The following is a 23253-nucleotide window of genomic DNA, read 5'->3' as shown; positions in this document are numbered from 1 at the left end:
ATTTTTAAAGAAAAAACATAGCCAAATAAAACCACTCACCTTATATGGTTTTTGTCCATAAGAGAAAGCTTCCCACATTAAAACCCCAAAGCTCCAGACATCACTTTTGCTAGAAAATTTGTAGAAATTCATGCATTCTGGAGCATACCATTTGACTGGCCATTTTCCATGACTTTGTGCCTAAAATATGTCATAACAGAAAGAAATAAAAGCAGACTAGATACAATGATAAGTAGTAAACAACATCTGAATGCACATAATTAACATTAACTTAGATCTACACACATTTGCACTAAGTACCATAACATTTCTGATGCAGTTAACATTAGAGAAAATGGGTAACAGCTTCTTCAAAAGTGTCACAAAATTGTTCTAATCTTCCACATTCAAAATAATGCATTGAAATGAAATCTTTGGTGAATAAAAGTGTAGCTAAATGACTTAGAGTCACACTTTCAGTGGCATTTAATTTAAAGTTGCTCTTTGGAATCAGTTTTTTCCATTTGGATCTCACCAGGGCTAAGAGACATGTCCAGATGGTTGAAGTGAGTGCTCTACTTCAAAGCACAGTGACTTTCTTGTGGCAAACTGCAGTTTACCTAAATTATGCCATAATGCTGCTTTGTGACCATTCAGCTGTCAAGCTATACCAGCGCAGTGCTAGGTCTAGTGACAGGATGCTACTGCATCCTGTGGAGTTGTAAAGAAAATGGACTTTGATACTAATTCTGGAGGCCCTGAGGCTAGGATTGACCAGCTAGGGCAGGCTAGTGGCAGTGATTTAGGATAAATTTTCTGGCAGCAGTGGCTACTGTTCCTACACAGGAAGGTCATCGCAATGGAGCATGGGCTTGCTTCTCCTCTGCAGTGTTTCAGGGGTTGTATTTTTAATTTCAAAGAGCTAATAAAAGAGAATAAGGAAAAGGAAGATGTAATTTGAATCGCAAGAGTGTTATATTAGGAAAACAAATACAGACATGATAACTTTGTATCCCACCTTTTATGTTATTAGATATTGCAATTATTTTAATCACTTGAGGTGTACAGAGGTCCAAAGAATTTAAAACCCAAATAAACAAATTTTGCTTAGGTTAATTTCTTATTTAACAATGGTATTATTTCAAAAACCTCTCTTGATTCTGTTCTGTAAGACAGTGTATTAGTGCTAGGCTACATTTTACTTGGATGTGATGAGAACTGTTTTGCAAAAAAAGCATTTTTGCTCATGTAGATAAGGTAGTATTTCATTTCCACAATAACTTTCATTCTTCTAATGACAAGTTTATAAAAAATAAATGAAAGTAGACAACTGGAAGGGGGAACAGCCTTTTTCTTCCCTACATGTTTCTTAATGTTGATCACATATTTTGAATTTGGTAATCTAATATCAGATTATAAAATAATGAATGGTACATAAAATTTCTAATTTTCAACTGCATTTGAACTGAAAATATCCTTATTAAGTTATGATACTACACAATTTTCATGTTGTATTCAGACCTTACCTTGTAATAATTTTCATCAGCACTAAGAGCTTTAGAAAGTCCAAAGTCACTAATTTTGGCATAATGTTGTGTGACTAACAGCACATTTCTTGCAGCCAAATCCCTATGAACAAAATTATTCTCCTCCAGATATTTCATCCCCATGGAAACCTGATGCACCAGCTCTGTTATATTCTTCTCTGTGACATGTCTGAAAATCAAAATTGAATTTTAAGGAGGTCAGTAGTTCATTTTCATGGAAAATATATAAATCTATACTCTAAACTTGTCCACATTACACTGGAAACCTGATTCACTTACATTTAGCTAAGCTTCAGTTTGAAAAGGCAATCTAGGCTCTTGTCCTGAGAAGATGATGTGTGATCACATCAATAAAGGAGAAGTTGAAGGATATGTGAAAAGTCTTTCATTTATTCAAAATACTCTATTTTGGAAGAAATATTTGACATTTGGAGACATCTTCCAGTGAAGAATAACTACAATCATTAATTACTACATCAATAACATATTAATTATAATTGTCCTTAAAGAAAAAAAAATAAAAGAAAGGAACTTTTCCATTCTTATGGAATTAAATCAAAGTTTACATACCTATTTTTTTGCAAAAATTTGTTCAATGGCCCAAGTTCAGCCATTTCCATTACTAACATCCAGGCCTCAGCTTCACATATACCTATCATTCGGACAATGTATGGGTTATCCAGTTGCTGCATTACATTTGCTTCTCTCAGTAACTCATCCTTTATAGCTGGATCATTACTCTCATTCTTCAGAATTTTTACAGCCACAGGTTTGGCACCCCTGCAAAAGAGAATCCAGTTCTGGATCTAGTTGCTGAAAAATCTGTGCACCAACGAACACAATCTTCAATAGATATTTCCATTCACATAGTATAAATTGTAACAAAAGACAGAATTGACACTCAGATGAGAAAAAAACAGCCCTAACACGAACATCTCTCTATCAAATACTCAGAAGACAGCTAAGCAAAAGAGCGATAATGAAAAGAATCTGTGAAATTTACATATTGTCATAAAAATACCTAAAGAAGCCTGAAAAAAATAGATACTGGATAAAATTTTCTTGTCCACTCTGGCTAGGATAGCATAAAGCTCTTCTGGCAAGAAAAGCTATAGAGCTTTCTAAGCACTAGGGTTTTTAGTGGGGTGAGACTGGAATATGCAGCACTGCCAGGTGCCAAGGCAGGGCCCTGAAACCCTGAGAATCTAAAGCTTACTTTTGCAGCCTTCCATTCATACAGCAAACTGACAGAGTGACTGATGAGACCAACATAGCTCAGGTGTGAAACACTATTAAAATATACATAAGCTGAGATCAGAGCCCTTCACATTCCTACATCCTATATTGGAAAAACAGAAATACTTTCTGCCTCTGAAAACCTCAGTTAAAGAAATGCCTCCAACTTCAAGAGATGAGAGTGTGTACATAATCAATCCATGCACATACAGCATGCTGATAACATTTCACTATGAAAATGCATGAAGACTCAAGTATAAACAGGGTCTGTTCCTACTGACATGACATGATGGAAAATGTTACAACACGTTCTGTCTTCTTGAAATCAACATTCCAGCTCCAGGAAATGTATTTATCACACTTCAGGTAAAACTCTCTTTGCTATAGGTAAACTGTCCATGGCACTCTCCAGGTTTTCTGACAGATATGTTGTGCAGATGGGAAATACTGTGTAGCATTAGAACTTTTGCAAGCTATGAAGCAAGGCAGTGGGATTCCCACTCTACTAATCCCATCAGGAGAGGAAATAGTCATAAACAGTACTTTCCACTTTATGACCAAAATGAGTGTGTAAGTGTACATACAAAGAGAGAAACTGGTGAATTTAGCTCAAATTAGTTATAGTCTGTCACGCCAAATGACACGCAAAGACTACTACTACTTGAAAGGATAAACACAAGAGCTTTTACATATTGGATTCCATGACAATAGAAGGCAACACTCACTTTTTCATCTTATAGAATCCTTTCTTTACAGTACCAAAGTTGCCAGAGCCAAGTTCACCTTCCTCCAAAGTCAACAATTTCCTGTCAAGAGTGACATTTTTTGGTTTAATTTCATCTGGATCAGCATATGGACTTTCATAGACCTCAGTATCCATGGGTAAGGCCTCTCTCTGATCACCTGCAGTTCAAACAATGAAAAAATTAGGCATGATTTCAAACATGTTTGCTGCCACAGATAATATAATCATCTTTTCTATGTTCAAGACCATCAGTGTGTTTGACTTGCAAGGGCACTATAAAGAAACCATATGCAGTCCATCTATATGCATTTTAGAGTTGACAAAAAGGCAGTGGCATTCCCCTGGTGACATGCTGTAACTACTGAACATTTGTGCAGGGTGAAACCTTGACAAAAGGAGGGTTAAAGTTTGGCCCTTCTCCTTGGTACTTTCCATTAGTTACCTCACACAATTCTTTACCCAGAATGCTGCCTTATAATTACTCCTTTCTTAGGCATCCAACTTGTGACTGTCAACTATCTGCATTATGCTTGCCACTGTGGATGCAAGAGGGCACAATTTTTTGTGACATGTAAGGATTTAGTTTTTAGAATCCAGGTAATAATACTACAATGCAAAATGGAAAAAGGGGTTTCTGCTAAATGATTTTTGTTATAGATGGTGACACCTGTTATCTTCAGCTCCCAGGCTTCAGTTATGATAGTGGCTATACCAATGCATGACAGAATGTGAAATATATGCAAGAAAAAAGAAATAAGGATTGAGAAAATGCTCTTCCATAAGGAAGAAAATTGCATTAATGATATATATATATTACTCTGCCTACCTTTTTCTGCTCCTGCAAGACCTCTGTTCCTTTGCAACACATATGGATTAAAAGGTGCTTCTTCTGGTGGGTGGCCGATAGCTGATTGAAGCTGTAGCACACAAATAAAGATTTTCCATTTAACAATGCATAGGTAAGTTAAAAGCACTTCCCTCCCCCCAAGAATTTTGGCATAAAGTTTGCAAGAGACACAGAGGTGAGAATCAGAAAGAGAGGGGTCTAAAAAAGGTTATTCCATTATGGAGGTTATTGTTAGAGGAGGCCAAAAGCACAGAAAGATATTACAAATATTTCAGAGCATTAGATAAGAAAGAATTAACTGTAGTGGGTCATGCACAAATCTTATTCTGCAGATATTAAATTTACATGCTCTTTTCAAATTTGCCATGTAACACAAGTAGTCAGAAGGATTTCTCTTTAATCTGTTGTTCCTCTTTCTTCAAGTTATCTCTCCCCCTATCTAGGCCTTGAGAAATTACTTGCACAAATGAAAACAAAAAACAATTTCCTGTTTCTCTTGTGAATATTCCAGGGGTGCTCTATTTTAAAGAAGTGGAAACAACTGTAGTAAAAAGTTTCTACAATAATAGGCTTGTGTAACATCAGGGACAAACATCATGGACCAGATATTAGCCTTGTCTGTCTGCTCTGAGGAGGGACAAGATTACTTAATTAATCATCTGGTTCAAATACAATTCCTCTGCCTTTACTCTTGACAGATAAATAATATGGTGTACACAAACCATATCAACCATTGTGTCTTCTGGAGCTCCTTGCCTGGCACAATAAAGTACAGATGAGAGAAACTACTGATCTGGTCACTTCTGTTTGTGAGCTGTTGGGAACATGGAATTACAGAACCTATTTCTGCATGCTAATTTCTTTTCAAGCAAACAGAAACAAACCTCTAGTGGAAGCTGTCCCTGACCATGTCAAAGGAATTGGAATAAAATAACCCTTAAGGTCCTTTCCAACACAAACAGTTCTATGATTTTGTGAAATTTCCTATAGTGAACATCCTATAGGATGTAATAGAAGCTTTATCATTTGGAAACTGCATTTAGTAGGGAAAACATCTGACCTGGAAACTACAGACTTTGAAATCATAAGTCATCTGCCCAGTTTGATGAAACAGAAAAGGCTTCACTACATAGATTTTACTGCAAACCATGTGTAGGAAGCCAGTTTTCAGCAATATTCTGGCCTAGCAGTATGAGCACATTGACATCAGGCACAGTAAGGGTAATATTTCTGACTTGGAGCAGTGTTAAAAGGCAATTTGCTGTCAAGGCAAGCCACAAAACCCCAAGACAGTTCTGAGATATGTTAAGGAACAAGCTGATCTACCATTCTCCAGGCAAATGAAGGTATAAAGAAAGATCCTTAGGTTTGTTTTTCTAGACTGATTCACCCTGACAGCTTTCCAAGACCTGTGTCACTCTGTTTCACACAGGCAATTCACTAACCCCAAACTGGCCAAATGTAATTAATGTACAAATTTAATTAATTTTGCACACCTCAAGAATCCGTTCACCAGTGGAGAACAGCTGGTAAAAACATATCTCTGGCCAAGACATAGCTGAGTCTTCAAATTAGACACATGAGATATTACTGCTCTTTGCAATTCAAGAACAAAAACAACAACAGCAAAAAAATCCAAAAGGATTGTATGCATTTGCTCTGCATAAAAAACATTTAAAACACACCACTTCCATGCTTGTAAATAAAGCACTGCAGCTGTGAACTGAAAATCACACAGTGACACCAGATATAACAAAGTGGGTTCTTTTTCTCAGAGAGCTGCTCATGTTCAAGAAGAGTCATAGCGTCTTATTTATCATTACTTAGCTTGGTTAATACATATAGAATTATTTCTAATTGTTGCAGATTGATTAAATAACTTAGTAATGTCTTTTACATTAATATTCCTACTTTTGTTTTTATTGAACTATCATTTAAATGGAGAGTCCTTTCTGCCTTATCCTTTTAAAACAGCAAGTACAATTCTGCAGATCTTTTTTGAACAAAAGGATCTTTGTCTTAATACATCTAAGGTATAGCATAACTGATTACTTTTTGCATTCTTACAAGAAACAGAGAATGGGCAAGATGACCATGGATTGATTCAACCAATAAAATGGAGTACAAGAAAAGAGTCCTCTAGAGGATCCTTTTAAAAATGTGACTTTTACAGTGACCATTATAGTTTTATAGTAAATAGTAAGATTCTCATGAAGGCAAGTTGTACAGCAAGTGCGATATTCTTTCAGGTTAATAACTGATTTGAAAAAAATACATAAAGTCATCTTATTTTATTAAAAACGAATAGCTAGATACTGCACGACAAACATTTCATTAGCCATGAGAGGAGAGGAGCTCTGACTATTGCATCTCAGTTGCCACGAGGTGGCAGAATTTCACTTAAATTATCCAAATTGACAATTTTACACTAGTAACACAGACTGAAAAATTGTGATCTGGATCTGAAAATATAGTCCAAATATTTATAATATTATGATATTATAATATAAATATATATTTATATATTTATATAATATAAATCCAAATAGTGCATTTGTGAAATAAAAAAAGTCCCAACTGCGAGTAATTATAAAATGAAAAATAAAATAAATATGTTTTTTATGTTTTACTGTCTGGAAGTTTTTGACATCATAGAAGTAATTGTGTAATTGACCAGATCTAAAGTAAACTGTGCTTATTTGGGTTAATGAATAGTTCAGAGCACAACTTTTGTCTAGAGTCTAAAATCTGGAAATATGATGTGGGTCTCAGTATTCCAGGTAAAGACCATGTAAATAGGATCAAATCAGGTTTCTGAAATTATTTTCCTAAATGATTGGTTTTACTCTGCCACTATGCTTCGATCTCTACTCTGTGTATGTTACCTTGAAGGCAGGAAATAGGTATTTGATAGCAGAAAGTGACCAGAGCAAGACACAGGTTTTACCAGGTTAACAGAGAGCAGTGAGACCAAAAATATGTCTACAGGGTTTAGACCCCACACCCATTTTTCTGAATCAGCCCAAAATGTATGATAGTTTGGCATTGTATTTCAGATGGCTGAGAGCAGGCTGTGAGACTGTGTCTCTATTTGTATATAACACACATTGAAAAAGAGGTATGAGTCCTGTAGGGATACACAGCTGACAATTGCTGTTGGTACCTCAGCATAAAAGAGAAGTGGAGCTGTAGGAAAATAATATTTGTTATTTATCTGGTTTATCAAATACAGTATATATCAAACATAGATTTTCACTCTGAACAGTAGCATACTTCTAGGGCTTTTCATGCCTGCTCATTTTTGTTGAAGAGCAACTGGAAATAAATCAATAAACATACAGACTCATGGATTGAATAGGAGCATATATATTATTCTCAGCATGCAAACAAACTCACAGCTACACGCTTCAGAACTACATCAATTACTGGACAGCACCATTTTCTGGCCATGCAAAAGCATTTTCACTAGGACAGGGAAGGGATCCTCTTGGCTCCCTGGCATCTGGCCAATTTTCCCATTCTGCTTGCTCTTGTGACATCTTACACTTGCCTAAATGGAAGTGAATGCATAAGGAGATTGGTGCACATAGGCTATGTAAGTATATATTTTGTTGTTTTTATTGTTCCCTAAATGTGTTCAGTAATGACATAATTGTGTAAACAAGACAATTTTCTGATTAGAAAGGAAAGTAGAAATATAATTTTGTTCTGAGTGGTTTTGAAAAATATTTTATCACATTCTATTTGCAGAAATATTGAGATCTGCATTATTTTGGTATGCCAGAAATAAAATAAAAAATAATCCCTCTATTTTTAAAACCCCTTCAAGCCCATTGCTTCAGTAATAAAATCAAGCCCATAATTATGCAGATGATTAGGATAGATGCAGAAAGCTTACAAAATCTTAACAATCTAATTGTTAGTAGTCAAGACAGCAAGCGAAAAGAGGGGGAGAAGAGAGTGAAATTAGTCATTTAAGTATTTTTAGCTCAGTCAAAAACCTAAAAAAAGTATATGAGGCACCTTTTTGCTGCCAGCCTTTGGGAAGGTGTACGATTTGAGTCTTGAGATAATTCCACCTCCTGACCAACTCTAGAAACCACAATGTCAAAGAGGAACAGTAAATGTGTCATGAAAATAGCTAAAGGTATTTCACAAAAAAAAGACATTCTAAAAGAAGAAAACACTCCCAAACTTTCTGTGCCTTCAAGTACACACACATGACGCATCAAAAAAATGTAGTACAGGAAATATTAGTACTAAATTTTATTTTGTCTGTATTACTGTCAAGCTATCCTGAACCTGTAGACATACCTTAAGACAGTTTTTAAATTCAAATTCACTGCCCTTTGTCCAGATCTGTATTTATAGAGTATGCTGTATGCTTCTCCTGCCTCTGTCACTGAACTTTAGTCCCCCTCCCCCAGCCCCCAAATGTATTTAGAAATGAGTGGATAACTTTCGTGTCTGGAAGTATGGCTAATGTATCAAGCAAAATTTGAAGGACACCTTGGTCATACAACAGTGTGGGTAATGAAGCAGAAATCATGCTAGGTAATATTAATTCCAAACAAAAAGGAACAGGCTTTATACATATACACTTATGTTCTGTGTAAAGACACCTTTAAAAGATACTCAAATATATTTTACAAGAACACCTTAATTAAATGTGATAAACTAGCATTTTTAGCGGCCACTGAGAGATCATACATGACTATTAAAAACTGAGATGGAGCACTTATTCTTCAAATATTTAGTCTGATCCTGAGGCTAAAACAACAATCTGAACCACATTCTTGGTTACTTTAAACAGCCTTTGTACTTAGATGTTCTGAACTTTTTAATAAGAAGCCCATTTGGACTTCATATTTTCTGAAAGGGTATCTTTTAAATTTATAGGATTGGGATTGGTATATTCCCTAGTTTTCTTTTAAAAAGAAAATGTGTGATTTAATATTAAAAAGTATCTTTTGTTTCAAGACACCAAGGACAGCGATGTGGTCCCTGTTGCTACTGGAGCAGAAATCTTTTTGGTGCTTGACATTCTTCATAGCTGTGATGCATGAAAATTCCATATATTGCATATTGAAAAAGGTTACTGAGTCAGCTATTTTCTTTTTCTTCATGAAATTGTCTTTCCATATTGGGAATAAAGGAAACCTGAAGTACTACTTAGTTACAGTTTTGCAATAGATAAATCCTCTAAGAGGCCAAGCACTCCTTTGCACAAGCTGAGCATGATTCTCATTATACTTTTTCAACAAGAGTATCTCCCAGCACTTGGGAAAGCAACCACCTGTAGTTATGGTCTACTGCTTAACTCACATATTTGTATTAGACCTACAAATGCATGTTGAGATGAATTCCTCATCAGGCACAGCAACTAGTTACAGTTAGGCTGTACTCATAAAGTTTAGATCTCTTATTACCACCTAAAAGACTGTAACTAAACAAAATACTGAGAAAAGTTAAGAGGAGAATTTGGGAAATAGCCAGAATTTGGCAGTTTCATTAAAATGTCATCAGCTGGAGAATTGAACTAAAGACTCATCTCAAAAGCTCCTCTGCCAGTTTAAATATATATTGGGATGAAATTGATTGCAGGGAGAAAAAAGTAATTTACAAAATGGAAGGGGTCAAAATCACCTTAAATCTAGCCATAGAGCCTCATGTGAAAGGCAAGAAACATCCTAGTCAATGCATGTTCTGGGAGAAGCAAGAACAATATTCTTCATGGAAAATTATCTTCAATACAGACATTTAGCAAAAAGTTCTTTCTTTTGCAGAGGAATCATATTAGTATCGTCCATATTACATTAAACTTTGTTACTCCAAATTTGTCCATGGAACAATAGCAGATATTAGACGAATCTGATGTAGATTTACATCCCTGATGTAAATTTTACTCCAAGCTCTTATAATTAATATTTTACAGATAAATCCTTTGGACAGTCTGCCTTGCATATCATTCAGCAGTTGTTTGTACATTTCATGTACCTTCTTAAATTCAAAACAACTTCAGATTTGGGCATTCTATTCCACTAAGACTTTAGAATAGCACTGCTGTATTTTAGGCTGCAATATATATATATAAATGAAAAATATATTGAAAAATTGGTGTGGATGGAAGCACTAGTATTAGACTGTTGCTTAGAATTGACCATTATGTTTTGTTCCTCTGCTTTCTCTCTTTTGCTTCTTTATTCTAATCCTTTCTCACAAGTCATGATCATCCCTGTTGTCTTGCTCTGGATTATCTCCTGCTGGACAACATTCTTCTGTGCAGTGTCAAAAACAGGTGAAAATCTTTCAGCTGAGACCTTGCCAGACTCAAACAAAATGGAAACACATTGATGTTTCCCTTTCCTCTACCAGCATGGTGGTTGCTCATTCTTGTTCCCATCCTGATTCACTGCAGGCATAACATCCTCTGAAAAGCTGTGTCTGCTCGATATTCTGTGATTTATATCTGATTATTAAAAGTGCAATATCTTTACTAGTTTCTACTGAGCCTTATCCCTTTTATTTTTTTCCAGGATACTTCCCAAATTCATCGCAATTATTTTGATAACAAATTCAAAAATTCCCTATTCCATTTTCCATATTTTGGCAATGGTTTTAATAGATAAAAAGCCCTATGCATTATACTAGAAATGTCAGGAACTCCTAAATGTTAATTACCATGGTGTAAATAATATGAGATATATTGCACATCTTCCATATAATATTCTGTTTGTATTATGTATGTTAGTGATTGTACTCCTTCTCTTTAAGCTGGCTTTAATTTTGATTTCGTGCAATATGAATAATTGTATTTCAGAAATATTAAAAATCTTCATGAGTTACTGCTTTTGCACACAAGTATTAATGCATGAGAACCTGGCAATATTAAGTGAAATTTTTGAGCTCCATAAGTAATATTAGTTATTTAAAATTTTCCATTTTCTATATTTATATTACAAGCAAGAAATTTAGCAGGCTCATTTTTAAAAAGTCACAAAACCCCATAAAATTCAGATTTCAATTCTGAAAAATTCAAAATATCAAGTATATTTAATCTTGAAACAATGTTTTAGTACACTCTTTGCAAAACATGCACTTTCACTTAGCTTTGGTGACCTTCTTTTTAGTTATCATGACAAGTCCTAAGCAGGAGTTAAATTTACACTTATAGTGTGTATTTTTCTGTGGATATTATGAAACATACACAGTATTCCCACACTGAATGTGCTTACCATATCTCTACAGCTGCATGTATACCAGATGATACACATGTGTTCTTGTGTGCTTAAACTTCATGGACATTCTTGTAAATGGCACAGAGCCAAGCCTCAAGGCAGTATTTTATTATTTAATTATTTTATTAAAATATTATTAATAATTAATAAGTAATAGATTTGAAAATATTTTAATTAAAAAGAGACTGATTTTGTTTTTTTAATTTCCAATTCTTTATAAAGGTACCTGATTTTCAGAAGTGAAGATATGAGACTGGTTACTCACAGGCCTGCTAGGAGTCAATTTTATTTAAATAGAGGTAATTTCTTACTTGAATAATTTTTTTTCTATAGTATGGGACTGCATCAAGATAATGATCTAAATGATTAAGTTATGCAGGGAAATGACTGAAATTAACTCCATATTCAGATGAAATCAACTACCTTGAACAAGACAGTATTATTTGATTCTGTAAATGTATCACACCTCAGATGGCTTCTGCAGACAATGGACTTTGAGAACTCAGGTAATTATGTTAACAGGGGGACTTGCTCACTCTGCATGGAGTGGAGGAAAGAATCACCCCTAAAGCAGTGCATAAGAAATGAAACCCTTGTGCAAAGTCTGCTGTTAACTGCACAGACCAAATATTAAAATAAATTGTACTTCCATTTCTGCTTCAGTCAGAAGATTCTCGAAGTGAACAACATAAGCAATGTGGTACCTTTCCTCCTAGTGTTGATACAACATTATAGAATATGACCATCAATGAGGCATCTTGCCTATGGAAAATACTGTTTTATCACAAACATTATATGTGTAAAGTGGTTCACAAAATTAAATTATGACTAGCACATCCAAAACACTGATGAAAGAAATACCATGATAGAATATGTTGTTTCTTTTCAAATCACTGTTTATAACCCAAGAAAAGTAAACTCACAGATTAAATAATACCCAATAATTAGATTTTCCAGAACAGTATGTGACTGTAATCCTCCTCAAATGAATGCTATTGCTATACCACCACATTCACTTACCTTCGGAAGCGTTACAGAAGAATGATGAGTATTAAAACCAAGATTATCTGCAAAGGAATCAAATGTAAAATGATACTGAGCATGGTGAGAAATTTTTGTAAGAACACAGAATTTTACAGAGGGGACCCACTGTGTAGTTTTTAGATCACATTACAGTGTTTCTCTTGGACTATTTGCTTTTGTCTCTTACATGCAGCAGACTCTGCAACTTCTGGCCACAGAGACAAAAGTAAGTGCAGAGCCTAAACAATTCAAAGGAGAATGAAAATAATGGTGGAAAAAAGCATATAGTGATTCAAACGAGTGGAAAAAGTAAAAACTTCAGGGTGGAACTTGATGATCTTAGTGTCTTTTCTAACCTAAATGGTTCTATGATTATATTTGATTATTCTATATCCTCTCACCATGGCACTGGCATCCAGTTAGAATGACAGAAGGTGGCCTTAGAGAGAGAAAATCAGTTCTGGAAGAGCACAAGTTGGACATAGATCAGTCAGATGCATCTCTTTTCCCTCTTCAATCAGGGAGGACAACGTCTCTTCAGTGTGACATGACATTAAAGAAGAAACAGGACAAAAAGCACACTGACACTTTCCCCCACCTCTTCTCCTTTCCCACAGGTTATCAAGGATTGTCTCTCTGACCCCATTTTCAGTGCTGGGTGCAGCCAGTGCCTTGTTCTGCCCTGCTCCCCCAACATGGTAACTGCACGACTCACTGCACCTGAATTCCTGAATTCCTGCAGCATCACTGCTGCTGTGCCTGCTTCAGCTTGGAGTAAGGATCACTGCAGCAGTGCTGGGAAGACTTTTTCATGTTTGTGCTCCAAGTAACACACACTGCCACTTTGATCAGCAGAGCACATTTCCGATCTAACAATAATTTAGATCCAGCAATAATTTGATTTGGTAGCCCTAAGCTACAGGATCTGCCTCCATCATGCAGTCTGACAGATGCTACCTTGTTTGAAAATGTGGAAAATCTGCACCCACATATATGGTAAGTGTAAAAAAAATTCACACATGTTTATCAATTATCATGTCTTTTAACACATATAAAAACAATAGGAATAACTCACCATTTTCTGAGCCATGTTGTGGACAAGGAATGGTAAGAACCCTTAATAATCCATCTGGTTTGTATGAATAATGCTCAACTAACTAGCAGAATGAGAGTGGAGGGAAAAAAAAAGAAATAATAAGAGAAAAAGATATGAAAATATGAGGGTGGTATTATTAAATATATTGTCTCTTTAGAAATGTGTGTGTATGTACAACAGTTGATATATATTACAACAAATGACCTTGGAATACAGCAGATCTTTACTGCACATATTATTTACTTTATTTCTATTTAGTAGGGGTGCATGTTTCTGAAGTAATCTTGTGGATAAATGTGCAATGTGATCCAGGAATGGATTTATAAGGGTCAGTATTCCCCTGCCCTGGTTCTACTATTAAACAGCTTTGTAGCTCTGAGGAAATAGCGTATTTTTATGTCCTTGAGTTCCCACTGTCTCTGTCCTTTTTAAATTTTTTTTGGGATTAAATACAGTGCAATAATTTCCCTAATTTGCAATGCTTTCTTTGCACCTCAGAATTGCAATGGGATGTGTACAGTTAATAAATGTAGCACCAGCAGTTGCGGCCATTTGTGCTCCTGGATTGTCCTCTCCACATCATTTTTTGCAGGTTTGTTACTGTTATTTTCAGTATTTTCCATTTCAGTATAAAGGATAAGGTCTGTAAGAGTTGCAAACATGTTCACAAAAACTTTAAGATAACAGAGCTGCTTTTCAATTTTCAGTGCCACCAGGAAAGAAATACAAAAATCCAAAGAATTAATATATGCAAGTAAAGATTCATATTTTAGATCTGTGACTCACTTAACTAATTTTAATAGATTTTTAAGCAAGAGGACACAAGAGATTTCTTCTGGGATTTCAATTCCCTTAGTATTTTCAATTTACACAGTCATTTCACCAGTATTCAATTTTAGTATCAGCTATAGACTACTTAATTGCTTAATCTTTACCAGAGTTCAGAAATATTTTGGTGGTAAGCCTCAGCAAACCATGCTTTAGCAGATTTAAAGGTAGAGAATTTCAAAGCTAAAGACTGAATTATCTGTGTAATATCTTAAACCATCCTCTTTTTGCTTGCTAGAATTCTACAGGTTGCCATCATAAAGGACATTAGCAAAAGACTAAACCAAGCATATCCATTGTTTAAAATGGCTACTTGCAAATATGAACAGACTTTTATTGTAGACTATGTTCAGCTAATGATATAATAACTAATAATAATCACAGTTTGAACTTGGTCAAGCTGCAACATCACATTTAAAAATTATTAAACTCTCTACACTTACATAGCTTTCTACATTAACATATATTTTCTTCATGTAGAGAAACCACAAAATGTTGGAAACATTTTGGCAGGCAAACAACCTGCCAAAACATGTTGGTTTTAGCCAAAGACTATTGTCACAAGGCAAAATAAAACAACATTGGTCAATTGGTCAGTTATATGGAAATGTGATGACAGATATCCACATGACATAAATTTAACAGACCTGCCAAAGGGTGTCAAATCTTTTTCCATCTGGTATGGAGAGCTTTCCTGTCTTGTCTCTGTCAATACGATAGTGCAGTACTTTTCCATCATTCAGCAGGCACAGGGCATAGGAACCATTGCTGTCCCTTTCTCGGATACTGTAGAAACAAGAAAGACTTTCAGGATTTACTAGGAGTGCGTATTCTCTTTTAATCATTCTTTCCCTAAACCTTTTGAATTAAAACCAAAAGAAAATTATTACTGCAACTTCTGACAATATTTTGTTAAGCCTTTCTTTTATTTCTTAGTGTAATTAACTTTTAGGTAAATTGACTTAAATTTCTCTTTTTTTTTCTTCCAAAAAGACAACAGATTAAAACAAAAAATCAATGATGTAAGGCACTGTTAAACAGCTACAGAACACTGTACACTGCATAAAGCACTCTTTGGGCAAATATGTATTTTAAAGATTCTGCAGTACTATCTTACCTCTCTAGTGTATTTTTATTTTGAAATAGAGAATGACAGCAAGAACAGAAGATTAAATACTAAAAGAATGTAATGTGAAAGAGTAAAAATTTTGTGTTTGAAATATCTTGCTGTGTGGCTGGGAATTTAAAGAAAATAGTATATTTCTGTAATCATTATTTGTTATGATTTCGGGGAAGACATTAATATTTTGTTGCAGATTTCAAATAAAACTCATATGAAACTTCATATGGTACTGAAGTGTATATATCTTATTTAAACCTCGCCATGGAGAGAAGTCCAAATGTAATATAAAAACTTTGTCTACAATTCACAGGTAGGATGATCTCCTCCTTCCAGGAGACCTGCGAGTTTCCTCTGAGATGCCTATAAAGCATGACAGAATTGTTACACATGTACTCAGGGCTAGCTGACACTGAGATCAGCATATTCTGGTTTCAGAACTCAGAGTAGACGGGAATTTGTTACTAGCTCCATCATAGCTGGTGCAACATTTCTGAGTTTAGAAAGAAGGCTTTTTCTTCCAGTCAGGTTCTCATGCTCACTGACAGCTGACAGTGTGACAGCAATAGAGTTAGAATAAAATTGACTGGCTTTTTTTCTTTTTATGTAATGAAAATCCTATATTCTGGAGCATTAAAACATTCCTTGTTCTGATATGCACAGAAATCTACTTACTCTCCCTCGAATTTTTGAACAGCCTTGAAAAGAAATATAGCAGTAAACTCTCACTAAGGTATTAAGAAACTCTGCTAGTGCAACACTGGTATTTGCTATTATATCTCAGGAGATTTCAGAGGCAAGTATTAAATTATTCTCCTCAGCTGACTCTCTCAAGGCTGAAGTAAAACCGTGTTTTGTCTGAATTACTTCTGCAGCTTTTTCTTTCAAGTAGCATGATTTTTGTTGCCTAAGATGTGAACAGGACGCTGGCTAAAAGAAAAGGGAAGTAGGGTCAGTTTTTTGTTTTCTGAAACCAAAGTAACTTGTGTAAGTCCCTGTGGTTTCTTCATGGCATAGAGGTGTTTTCTCAGCATGCTGATTTCCTGTGCTGACTGACCAGTGAAGAGTATCAGGCTTTGCTAAAATCAAGAGTGACTTTTACTTTGTCTTCTTCTGACCTGCTCAAAGCAAATAAAGCTTAGAAAAATATTTTCAGAGTAGAGGGCATTGTTTCTAAAACACAAGTGGCAATTCATTACAATCAGGCTTCTGTTCAGAATAGCACAAGTAATAAAAATGCAATGAATTGCTTCTCAGTAACAAATATCCTTCATGCTTCACAGGAAGAAATGGAGAACTGAATACAATTCAGTTCTACTGAAACTGGTTCTCATTTGCAAGAGTTGTTACTCTCATGAGAGGCACTACAAACATTTTTTGAGAGCACAGGCACCCACGGGAGGGGAGAGCTCTGATTTCTGAAGGCTGTGGCAAAGACCCAAACAGCTCAATCACTCTTCAGTGCAGGATTTAGGTGGAGTTCAGGTTTATATGGTTGTAATTGCATTTTGGAGCTTTTCTCTCCCCTAGCCAAATAGCTACACAACTCTGGAGCCATCTGCAGCTCACAGCCATGTTAACTTTTGTCAGACATCTCTACCACTGCACATCCTGAAAACACTACCATTCCATGATCAGTCAGGGTCCAGCAGGACCCTTTTGCCCTTAGGGTCATGGAGCAGGTGGGTTTTAAGCTGCAGTCAGTCAACTCCAGCACAACCTAGATCCCTATAAAAGACAAAATCAGGAGGTACACAGTCTGGATCCCCACAAAACATGAAACCAGAAGATAATACAATCTTTCAAAATATGTCTGAAATGCAGAAGTGTCAAGTGCATTGAATTGACAGTGGGAAGTCTTAGTTTTGGCAAACTGAACCCATACTGGGTGACATGGACTGCCCCAAGGCACATTTCACAATTTCACTTTGGTTTTGCAGACTGTGGTAATGGCTGTCTAGGTTAGGCTAAGCCTCCAGATCTGCAGCTGGATAGCAGTATCCAGTTTTATGTCAATGGTTGCTGTAAAAAATAGAATGAAAGGCAAATGCTGTTTAAACAAAAAGGTTGTAAATTGAAACCTCTTTGAATGGACAGAAAAGTCTCACATCTTCTTGATGGTGCTGCCTTTATTACCCAGAGCCTTCACATGGCTCTCTCTCTCTGGGAGCTCTCTTCATATATGGAACTTTCCTTCTATGGAGAGTAACAGTTTTCAGAATGTTGAGAAAAGAATTCAAAACTCCAAATGCACTCTCTGCTTTAAGGTGCTCTGAAATTAAGCACAGTATTTACTGTTCTTCAATAAAAACTGCTAAATAAAAAGGTCTTCATAGAAAAATTTTGGCAAGGAAATAAACTGGAAGTGAGGTATCACCTGGTCTTCCATTTCATGCTCTTGCAGAGAATTGCAAATGTACAGAAGAAAAACATAACAAACACCTGTAAATAAACAACACTGTTGTTTCATCCACTGAATTAATCATAAATATGAACAACTTCATTGAGAACATATTTGAGTACATAGCATATTAAAGAAGTGCCAAGGTACCTAGATTTTTTGTGACATACATCTTTAATACAGCAGACTAGGGAATGTAGAAATTAAAACTGTGACCTGGTGCAATGGAGGGAATTTTTAGGTGTTGATTTTATATTTCATGCAGTGTGTGTTTGAGTACTTTTTGTGGTTTTGGGAGTGCAACCTAGACAGCAACAATTAGCAATTTGGACCACTATTACAGACAGTGTAAATAGCTATCATTTCCTTCCTTTGGTATTTTCAAAAAAAACAATGTCCCATTTTTTTCTGTTTCCATCTGAAAACCCAAATGATCTGATCCATCTCTTTCTAAAGAAAAATATCCCTGAGGGTCAAAGAAATAAATTGCTATTACAATATGCCTCATTGACTGTGTAGAAAAAAACAGAATTCACAGCATTCTTCAGTGGAGAATTATAAAGAAAATAAACAAACAAGATGCTTGCTTTAGGAATGGTGTGAAATTTTTCTTGCTTCTGAATCCAAAGGCACGCTAAATTTTATTCTTGGCATTGCTTTGCCTTCTTTGCAATTACAGATTTTTTGGTGCCAGAGATATTGATGCTCCCCATGATGGATTTCCCCATGATGACGTTCCTCCTGATGAAGCTCCAGCCATTCCCTGCTTGTCTTGCCCTCTCTATTCATGACTATCTCCCTGGTAATGCTATTAACAACATGACTACTCATCATGACTTCAAAGATCTGCTGCACATTGCATATGTTCCAAGTTTGCAGGTAGTAATAAATGAACCTGGTGCCATCTGTAAAAGAATTATAGAGAGGACAAAAGGGATTGACTGCTGTCTTCAATTGCTTCATTTCTTCTCCCCTGTTCACTAACACATTAAAAGCTGTTTCAGAAATGTCAGAACACTACAGGATTTAGGAGATAGCTCAGCTTCACACTGTTACTATCTACAATGGAACTTAAAAATTCATCTCCTAGTAAGTCTGCTGCGCAGTTACAAAATGCTTTTGTAAGAATGATTGCATCAAATTAGTCTATTTAGCTGACTTCACCCTGTCAGCAAAATACACCATGCTCCACCAAACCCCTAACAGCTCTGCAGTAAACCTGCACCTGAAATAGGGGATCTTCTGAGTACAGCTATCTCAGTTTGGTCACAGCTTTTCTTCACAGCTCAGACTCTGCTGCTGAAGTGCCCAGTGCAGAACTCATCTCGAGAGGCCACAGCCCTGCTGCATTGGTCTGCAAGTGGCACCCACACGTACCTAACAAAAGATCAGTAAACAGCTCTCCCAAAGCGTCATGGGCATCATTTCAGCACCTCCAGAAACACAGTTCATTGTCTGTGTATTGTCATTTATCTTGAAAAACTTTTATGGTCATCTAAGCCTAGCACTCCTTGACACTTTCAAGAGGACCATCATTAATTAATATCCCTGAATTAAGGTCACAATTAATAGGATTGTTTTCATCTATGATCTATGATGTCAACAATGTCCAGTCCATTTTATGGATAGAAATTTAATACTGATAGAATTATCTAAAGAATTCTCTACATGGTCAGGAAAATTGCCTAGCTCATTATGCAGTCTGCAGCAAACTCCTAGAAGGCAGCAATATTAGTGTAAATATATATTGCTACATATACAAGAAACAGAAAATTTTGGTCAGACAAAAGACAAGAATACTCTTACAGATAACTGCACTTCAACGTTTATTATTTTGAAATACAGTTGCTAGTATTAAGTATTATGACACTTAAGAGACCGTTTAGTTTCTAGTTGTGATGGCCATGATGTGGCATATTACTGTGACTCATTATAATAGTCTAAACTAGATTAGTTCTCTTTAATATTCCCATTGTACTGAAGATACTCATATGACACTGAAATAGTTTTCTACTTTCCTTTTACACAATTGTTCATATTTTATGTGAGCTACATACAGCTATGAACACATGTAAAAAGTTTATATAGACTAAACTGCTAATTTGCAGTGCGTTCACTCACAATTTCCCTAATATTGAAAATTTTAGTTTAACAGTATTTCTGAATATTCTTTTAACTCCTGGTTTATTTATGTAAGATCACATGCTCGTATAACTTAAGTGGTCATTACTGATGGCAAGATATGCTAACCCTTACCACATGCCAGAGGTGTTTCTTATGTGAAACTACAGAGGAAACTAACGCTTCTGCTGTTTGCTTTTAGCAAAGTGATAACTTATTTTTCAAATCTTCCACACATCTATGCATGAACTCACATAGATATCAACAATATTAGAAATATTTAATGATGCATTATTAATAAAAATATTATTACAGTATTAATAAAAGTATTACCAAGTTTATCTATGATCAGTGTTCCCTACCAGGAAAAATGTAATAAACCCCAGAAGTCTGGTCAAGAACCATCACCCAATAGACAATGTAAAAGTGTTAGTGTAGTTAAATGGGCCTTCAGATATAAAGTGGGGATTTTGGTGCATGCCTAGAGTGGCAATCTTACATAAACATCCTTCACGGGAGAGGTAGAAAATACTTCCCATTTCATGTCATGGTGTCTGTGTTTGGTTCTGAAAACAAACTCTCTAGCATTCACATACATACTTTACTGACTTTTAAGCCATGAAAGAAAGTTTAAAAATACCTTTGAAAATTCCCTGGTAAAAGATACATTTAGCTCAGAATTTTTCCTTGGATGCATTGTAGTATTATATTTATGGTGATATTCATGATATTGTGAATTGCAGTCAGGAAGATTTTCCACTATTTCCATATTTAAACCATTGAAAATAATTCTAGATTTGATAATCTTGTATTGCTGCACAGCAGTGCTAAAGAAATCTACATGTTGGTTGTATTATTACACAGACTGCTGTACTGGATTTTGTTTTAAGGTAGGTAGGTCAGATGGATAATAAATTTCTGGTGTAATGAAGTTTTGGAGAGCCTTGTTAAAAATATACTAAAATATTATATCGTTCTAATATTTATTATTTTCTCCATAATAAACAATATGGTTCACTTTTGGACTTGTTAAATAACCTCAGAAGTACCTAATCTCTTCAAAAATCTAGCTCCTCTCTTTGTTCCCAGGTTCCAATTCCAACCTCAACAGGCAAATATCTCTTAGACTTACATGTCTGAAAGTTTTACTTTTCAGTCAGCTACAGGGTTTGATTATTTTGACCAGTATTAGAAAAACACTAATTCACAGTCACAACTTCAAAGCCTTCAATCCACAGATATACAGAATATTCTGACAAGCACTGCTGCTGGGTAGGTAAAACTATGTGATGCCTGTGCCTGAAAGGTAAAACAGTGTAAAGCACACTCACACTCAACAGTTTTGCTGCTGCTGCTTCAGTTAGCCAGAAATGAGTGGTTTATTTCTCAACACCTGCTGAGCAAGCCCATGTTAGGCAACCCACTGCAGAAAGCAATAAACCTCTCTGAATTAGGCAGTTCTTTTCTTATTTGTGATGAGCCTCTAAGTCTGTGGGTCTGAGAGCTAGAAGGGCTCAGGAATGTAGAATAAATGATTTCAACACAAATTAACAACCCATTATTTCTCTTGCTGAACTGGCTACTGAACTGTGGGGTAGATTAAGTCTCTCCCTGTGTCTTCGCTGAGACCCTAGGAGCAAGTGGCAGCTGAGTGGCTACTACATTCCAAAATTGCCAGATAGGAAGTCTGTGCAAGAGCAATTAATACATCAGAAAGCATCCTACAGATCCAGAAGTAAACAGTCTTGTCCTTAATAAGAGGCACCCAAGATCAACATACTAGCAATTAATATTATTTAAGCTCCAGTGGAAGTTCTCATGGTTTAAACGGAGCCTTAAAATTAGAATTTTCTACTCTGTGGGTTTCTCTTCCCAATATGAAAGTAGCCACCTGAATTCCATCAAAACTATATAAAATATGGATCCATTGACATATCCAGTCCTGTGGGATAAGGTCTGAATGCTCCCCCACAACTCATTGAGCATGTCACTGCAAAGAGCATCAGAAATGTCTCCTATCAAGGAGGATCTTGATAGGAAATCTTCAAGGAACACAGGAAAATTCTGGAAAATATTTCCAGTCAAAACAATAGGACTGCTTATAGAAGATTTAAACGAGGCCACTGTTTATAATAAAGGCTGAAAATGTCAAATTTCTTAACTAATTTCACTCCCTTACTCCAAAACCTATCTCTGTTGTTAAGAAATGCTAGCTAGTAGATCCTTTTCCTTGAAGAAAAACTATATTCCTTCCCCCTGTGTCCCCCCTCCCCTCCTTGTCCCAAAGAGAAGTACTTTGGCCACAGAGTTTGTGCCTGAGGCAAACTGGAAAAGCTGCCAGTTTTAATACATCAGCAATATCATGACTCAGCTAATACAAAGTTGGTTTGGTAAGGTGATAGAAAGCAAAAAAGCAATATAATTTTAGGTATAATATTGTCCTTAAAAGAAAGGATTGCATTTTGTTTCCATTATGGACCTTCTATGTAAAAAATAGAAAAAGAAACTAGCAAAATCACAGGGCAAGAAAAAGGAGAGATTGTGTGGTGATGCTGGGCTGGTAATTAGTAACAGCAACTTTTGGACTACCTCTGAAAAAAGCCAGAGAAGGCTGAGTGTTAAAGAAAACTACACAGGTAGGTGATGAAATTTCCCTCAGAAATTATACAATTCTAAGTGATCCTTACTTGGCCTTACTTGGCCTTGACTTTTAAGCCTAAGTTTTCAAATTTTTTATCATTATATAAATACTTTCTGTGTGGAGGTGGGAATGACAAAGGACAGCTCTGTTAAAACACTGGTATTTTTCAAATGAGGATTCTCCAAACAAACCCCTGTCTCTAGTCCCTTATGGCTGTCAGTCACTATCCTAATGCCACATTTGTGCTTGGAAAACAAAAGATCATTAGGCTTGGTAAATGGAGAGGGTAAGAAGCAGACACAAAACGGTGCTGTCAAGGTAGAAGTGATCATTTTATTGCTTAACTACAAAACAAAGCACTACCCCTGTCCCTGGGAGACTTGACAGATACAGATCCCAACAGCTGCTAACATAGAGACTTTGTCTCTAAT

At 35.8% G+C, this 23253-nt stretch overlaps 1 protein-coding gene across 4 annotated transcripts in view; it reads right to left on the bottom strand.

The window, feature by feature from the left end:
• The window catches only part of SYK (spleen associated tyrosine kinase), a 45335-nt gene that overhangs the window by 2127 nt on the left and 19955 nt on the right, over window positions 1–23253 (bottom strand). For 3 of the 4 annotated variants that reach the window (XM_085566507.1, XM_077790254.2, XM_085566508.1), the window contains 9 exons: window positions 15187–15325; window positions 13691–13772; window positions 12613–12659; window positions 8378–8446; window positions 4334–4424; window positions 3488–3665; window positions 2097–2306; window positions 1506–1695; window positions 40–180 (listed from right to left, as the gene is read on the bottom strand). In XM_085566507.1, the coding sequence (XP_085422633.1) occupies window positions 40–180; window positions 1506–1695; window positions 2097–2306; window positions 3488–3665; window positions 4334–4424; window positions 8378–8446; window positions 12613–12659; window positions 13691–13772; window positions 15187–15325 (1147 nt within the window). The remainder of the gene's footprint in view (window positions 1–39; window positions 181–1505; window positions 1696–2096; window positions 2307–3487; window positions 3666–4333; window positions 4425–8377; window positions 8447–12612; window positions 12660–13690; window positions 13773–15186; window positions 15326–23253) is intronic. The other variant, XM_085566509.1, reaches the window with a different exon arrangement.

Source organism: Lonchura striata, chromosome Z, assembly GCF_050655825.1.
Source record: "Lonchura striata isolate lonStrDom1 chromosome Z, ASM5065582v1, whole genome shotgun sequence".
Taxonomy (NCBI): domain Eukaryota; kingdom Metazoa; phylum Chordata; class Aves; order Passeriformes; family Estrildidae; genus Lonchura; species Lonchura striata.
This window is presented reverse-complemented; position numbering and strand designations above follow the sequence as displayed.